This window comes from Moschus berezovskii, chromosome 13, assembly GCF_049115385.1.
Source record: "Moschus berezovskii isolate FMDL1 chromosome 13, NW_MosBer_1.0, whole genome shotgun sequence".
Lineage (NCBI taxonomy): Eukaryota > Metazoa > Chordata > Mammalia > Artiodactyla > Moschidae > Moschus > Moschus berezovskii.
This window is the reverse complement of record NC_142472.1, coordinates 1110321-1116446: the sequence shown is the minus strand read 5'-3', so window position 1 is coordinate 1116446 and position 6126 is coordinate 1110321. Positions and strand designations below refer to the sequence as shown.

General features: G+C 60.6%; 1 protein-coding gene across 1 annotated transcript; it reads left to right on the top strand.

Annotated features, from left to right (window-relative positions):
• Positions 1 to 1502: 1502 nt before the first annotated feature.
• SOX1 (SRY-box transcription factor 1) lies at positions 1503 to 3029 on the top strand. The gene has a single exon (XM_088842838.1). The coding sequence runs from the start codon at positions 1761 to 1763 to the stop codon at positions 2868 to 2870; it is 1110 nt and encodes a 369-aa protein (XP_088698964.1). The 5' UTR covers positions 1503 to 1760; the 3' UTR covers positions 2871 to 3029.
• The last annotated feature ends 3097 nt before the right edge of the window (positions 3030 to 6126 follow it).

The window sequence follows — 6126 nt, the reverse complement described above, 5'->3', positions numbered from 1 at the left end:
ATCCGCCTCCTAGTCCCGAGGCCCCATCTTTCCAGTTCGGGTGCCCCCCGCCCTCCGTTCACGAAGTTTTCGCAGTTCTTAAGCAAACGGCTCCAGAAGAGCGTGGGCTAGATCCTTCGTTTGCGGTTTCAACCAACTTTTTCAACTCAACTGTCGTTGAGTCACTAGGTTCCAGATAGATCCTGTTGCTTCCACCTTCCTAGAAATGCGGTTTTAGGAGGAGGAAGCCAAACCGAGAAAAGCACGTGATGACAACCCCTGGAGTCATTACCCTCCCCCACCCCGTCCAAAATAAGACTTCAGGGCGAATGCTGAGAGCAGCCGTGGAGCGGAGCCCGACGCAAACGCTCGCGCGTCTCGGGATCCTCGTGGCCTGGACCGCGGAGGCCTTCCCCACGGGAAGGGGCTGAGAACTTCAGCCCGGAGGCGGCGAAGCGTGCGCCTTGGGAGGGGGACGGAGCGGTCCAGGCCCCGAAGGGGGGCGTTCCAGCTGCGTGCCTCGGCAGGTCTCCCCTGCTCCCGAGGGCGCGCCCGGCCTTCCGGCCCCCGGGCCGAGCAGGGGGCGAGCATCCCGCCCCGGCCTCCAACTTCCCCCTTCCCAGCAGGCGCGGAGTCGGCTGGCGGGGGAGCGGAGGGGCCGCGTCTCCTCGGCGCTCTTTTAAACGTGGCTCGGAGCTGCCGGCCCCCGCCCCTCGCCCCGCAGGAGTCGTTCTTCATCTTCGCTTTTAAACCCGCTCGTTAATCGTTCGGAGCGCGCGGGCGGGGAGAGGCGAGGAGGGCGAGCTCGGGGTTCGCCGCCGCCGCGCGCGCTCGGGAAGCGGCGTGGCGTGGACCCCTCCCGGCCGCCTGCCTCCTCCCTCTTCCCTCCTCCCCTGCTCCTCCGCCTCCCTCCGCTCCTCCCGCTCCGCCGCCCGCGCCCGGAGCCCCTACCCCCTCCCCACGTCACTCGCCAGCGCGCCATGCAAATCACCGCCGCCGCCGGCTCCCATTGGCCGCGGCGCGCTCATTTAATGGCAGCCCGGGCCCGGCGTATGGCTGCTGGGCCCCGCGCGCCGCCGGCCCCGCGTGCGCCTCCGCTCCGAGCGCACGGCCCCGGGCAGGCAGCCGGCAGCGCGTCCCGGGCTCGGCCGCCCCGCTCTCAGGCCCTCTCCGCGCGCCTGCGCTTCCTCCGCGGCCCCCGGCCCCCCTCCCCGGCTGCACCGTGATCGCCCCCCGCCCCCGCGCCCCCCTCCCGCTCCCCTCGGCGACTCGCTCCCCCCGGGCACCTGGGACCGGCACATGCCCAGCGCACGCGGCGCGCCGCCCTGCTAGAAGTTGCAGCCCCGGAGTTGGAGGCCGCGGAGGACCGAGCGCGGGAGGAAGGAGCTGCGCGGCGGCAGCGGCGGCGGCGGCGAGCCCCGAGCCGGGCCCCGCGCCGCCCCGGAAAGTGGAGCTGCAACTTGGCCGCGCCTACACCTGTTGGCACCGCGCCGCCGAGGGCGACCCGGCTGCGGCGACGGCGACCCCGGCCCTCGGCCTCTTCGGCAAGTGGTTGGCGCTTCAGAGAAACTTTCCACCCGTGAGCCGGACCGGCGCTGAGTGCGTGTGTCCTTGCCTCTTTTGTGTCGCTGTCGCCTCCACCTCTCCGCACTCTTCTCTCCGCCAGGACCTCACCCCCCGCCCGCGCCTCGCTCCGTCCGAGCCCCTCTCCATCCCCCTCCCCGGCCGTCTATGCGCCAGGCCCTCTCCGCGCGGCGCCGGTGAACCCGCGAGCCGCCCCGATGTACAGCATGATGATGGAGACCGACCTGCATTCGCCCGGCGGCGCCCAGGCGCCCACGAACCTGTCGGGCCCGGCCGGGGCGGGCGGGGGCGGCGGCGGCGGCGGCGGCGGGGGCGCCAAGGCCAACCAGGACCGCGTCAAGCGGCCCATGAACGCCTTCATGGTGTGGTCCCGCGGCCAGCGGCGCAAGATGGCCCAGGAGAACCCCAAGATGCACAACTCGGAGATTAGCAAGCGCCTGGGCGCCGAGTGGAAGGTCATGTCCGAGGCCGAGAAGCGGCCGTTCATCGACGAAGCCAAGCGGCTGCGCGCGCTGCACATGAAGGAGCACCCGGATTACAAGTACCGGCCGCGGCGCAAGACCAAGACGCTGCTCAAGAAGGACAAGTACTCGCTGGCCGGCGGGCTGCTGGCGGCCGGCGCGGGCGGCGGCGCGGCCGTGGCGGTGGGCGTGGGCGCGGCGGCCGTGGGCCAGCGGCTCGAGAGCCCCGGCGGCGCGGCGGGCGGCGGCTACGCGCACGTCAACGGCTGGGCCAACGGCGCCTACCCCGGCTCGGTGGCGGCGGCGGCGGCCGCCGCGGCCATGATGCAGGAGGCGCAGCTGGCCTACGGGCAGCACCCGGGCGCGGGCGGCGCGCACCCGCACGCGCACCCGCACCCGCACCCGCACCACCCGCACGCGCACCCGCACAACCCGCAGCCCATGCACCGCTACGACATGGGCGCGCTGCAGTACAGCCCGATCTCCAACTCGCAGGGCTACATGAGCGCCTCGCCCTCGGGCTACGGCGGCCTCCCCTACGGCGCCGCGGGCGGCGCGCACCAGAACTCGGCCGTGGCGGCGGCCGCGGCCGCGGCGGCCGCGTCGTCGGGCGCCCTGGGCGCGCTGGGCTCGCTCGTCAAGTCGGAGCCGAGCGGCAGCCCGCCGGCCGCTGCGCACTCGCGGGCGCCGTGCCCCGGGGACCTGCGCGAGATGATCAGCATGTACTTGCCGGCCGGCGAGGGCGGCGACCCGGCGGCGGCGCAGAGCCGGCTGCACTCCCTGCCGCAGCACTACCAGGGCGCGGGCGCGGGCGTCAACGGCACGGTGCCCCTGACGCACATCTAGGGGCGCGGACCCCCCGCGGCCGGCCGGCCGGCCTCCGCGCGGGCCTGTCCACGTCCTCCCGAGAAGGAAGACACTGGCGCCGCACGCCCGGCCCCGCGACCGCGAGCTCCCGGGGACCGCTCGGCGGGACGGTTGCGCGTCGGAGACTGAACTCCGGTTTCTTGAGACTTTTTGTACAGTATTTATCACCCATCCGCGCAGAAGGCAGAGAGCTGCTTCTTTGCCCGAGGGGACACAGAGACCGAACCGAGCACGAGGCGACTCCCAACTTTTCTGCCCCGCCGCGCGCCCGCTTTCATCCCGCATCGCCTCCTGACGGCGTCCGGTGCTGGCGGCGCGGGGAGTGGGTCTCATCTGTTAGCTGTGTAGGGAGACGACGCCAAACACAAGTTTTGTTAGTCGTTACGGCTTTGGGGGGGTCGGTTTGTTAATTTATACAAAGAGATTTCCCCCCACCCACCCCTTTCAGGCGGCAGCGTTATTCTGGGTTTTGTAAAACTTTCTGTATCTGAGCATTTTCTTTTTTGTTTGTTTGTTTTGTATTATTTTATGTAAATGCGTTGTGGGATTTTTATTTGCGGCGTGGCGGTGTGGGGAGAGGGATTCAGATTATGTACATAGTTTCCTAAAAAGCCTTTCTTCTAAAAACGAAAAAAAGAACCCCCCCACCCTAAAAAATATTGCATCGAGCTTTGAGTCAATAAATTTAAGAGCGAGAAGTCCGTTTTTCCCCATAAATTTGAAACGTGCTAAATTTATAATCGTGCTTTATGAGCTCAAGATACAACTAGTTAATCTGAAGAAGGAGAAAGAAAAATTATCAGCATGAAATGAAACTGAGGGAAGCCCGGGATAGAGGGCACGGTGTCCTTGGAGTTGCATTAAAGAGGAAGGGAGGGGAGTAAAAATCGATAGATTATTTTGTAGACTTTACACTGTCATTAAGGAACGAGAAATAATTGCCAAAAAAAAAATGGTTTTATAGTCCGGCCTTGGGTGCGTAGTTTTTAACTGCAGGCAGATGCCGCCGGCTTTGCGATTCCTTGTTTGGAGCCTCTTCCTGCTGGCCCGGGACCTGCGCGCAGTTTGGTCCAAAAGAGGGAGGAGAAAAGACCCCAGTGGCGGGACCAGGGCAAGGACGGACGACAAAGACGCTGTGGGGGCGCCGGGGGCCCCAGTTCCCCTGCAGTTGATGGGGCTGCAAGTGGAATTTTCTGAATTTGGCTCAAGGAAACGCACTCTCTAAAGCAAAATGTACTGCAACCGACTCCCCTCCGTCTGCCCTCAGCCCCTCGCTCTGGTATATTTCTCCTTGGAAAAGGACAAAATAGTTTTGCCGGGTTTTCACACACAAAACCGACCACTCCCAAATGCCCCGAGTGAATTGGGATGCAAGTTGCTAACCGATGTGAATGCAAAATGCGGTGTTTATTATTCCTGATGAGATCTGAGGTTGTTTGATGCTTTAATTTTTTTAATTATATTTTTTCTAGGTGTTTATTGGTACATTGCAGTTTTTTCTGGATTTTAAAGTTTTCTGTAAAACTGTCTTCAAGTAATCTGACAGCATTAAATACTGCATTTGAAAGTTATACTGTAGCAAATACGTTTTGACATTAGTCACAGCATAAAGATGAAAATTATATTTTTGAAAAGAACAAAGCTTTTGGTCAGATCGAAGTACATTGATTTCATCAGCCCCTCATATTTTTCTCAACTTTTTTTTTGTTTTGGTCCTGGAATGAGCATAGACTGTCCATCCAAACTTGGGCCTGTGCTAGCAGGTTAATGAGAACAAGGGTCAGCCTGCGCTAGAGAACAGCTCCAAGTACAATGCTCACCTGACAACTGACGCGTCATTTTCTGGAGTCACTTTGATAATTTTGCTTCAACCCAAGTCCCTGAGGTGATCGCAGAAATTTCAAGAGCTATGGCAGTTGCTTCTTTCTAACAGGATAATAAAGTCTCCCTCTCTTTTCTCCTTTTTATTTTATTTTTTGCTTTAGCAGTTTGATGTGTTTGGATACACAGGGACTGCTGGGCAGAACAGCATCTTAGATAGTGAGACAATCTGAAAATAAACGCAACACACAGTCTCCTGTGGGAGACACTTTGAGAAATTCTGTGGTGCTCTGTGGACTCCCCAAGCAGTGGAAGGTGCAGGCCTCATCTGCTCTGAAATGTCCAGAGTTCAGTGGACTCCGCCGGGCTTTTTTGCAACATCTCCCTGCACCCACTAAGGGCAGACAGACCTGGGGCTGTGCTAACGTATAAACACATTTGTATCTTTGCTGGACTATTGGCACAACAATGTTAGTAATGTGGGATACACTGGAAATGTTTCTGACCATAAAAAGTTTAGCCGGGGCTCCTAGCAGGGCTGTCTGTTGGGTCTCCTGGAAGGTGGACTTATACTGTGGCATTTTCCCCTATGGGCCTCATACCAAGTCAGCAGAATTAGTCAATGCCAGGTGGCCCAAGCCACGTTGTTAAAAAACCCCAGAAGATGTCAAAACAGGAATTTCTGAAATTCAGCAATTCTGGTTTGTTGAACAACGAGGAGAAAAGCAAATAAAAAATTTTTAATGATTCCATTTTAAAACAACCTGGGGCAGCGAGGGCGGAGGGGTTGAAATTATCCAGGATTCATGTTTCAGGATTGAGGTCTTATCGGTCCACAGTGTTTCTTCGACTTCAGATCGTGGGGAGAATATTCCAAGGCCCGGGACCACCTTACTGAACCGCGAACTGCGCTCCTACCTAGGCGCCCTGGCTGTTCACGAAAACGGCGCGGTCATCACGGCACTGCCACGGCCCCGTCCACGTCCACATGGCACTCGGGGGGTGGGGTCCCTCTGTGGCTTACTGCAGTTTCCGTGAAAACCGTGTAGAGACTGCAGACAGGACTCTGATGGTCTTGTGCAAAGTTTGCACAACTTCGTACCTAGAGGACCCGCGAGCTCAGGAACCGGCCCGCGCGCACCGCCGGCTTCTCCGGGCCCAGGGTAGCAGGGTTTGTTTGCTGGAGACATTTTCCCTCGTTTCTGTACACCCCACTCCCACATGTTTTTAACCTCACGGGGCTCTCTCCGTTGTCGTGGTTGAGACTTCGGCCCTCCTCCTCCTCCCCGCTCCCCCGTCAGAGAAACCCACCATAGCTGGTGAAGTGATTTCCAAACTGGTAGCGGGCAGAGCGCGCGACCTGCAGACGCGGGACTGGCGGGCCTGGTCAAGTCCTGCCCTCGGAGCGGATCAA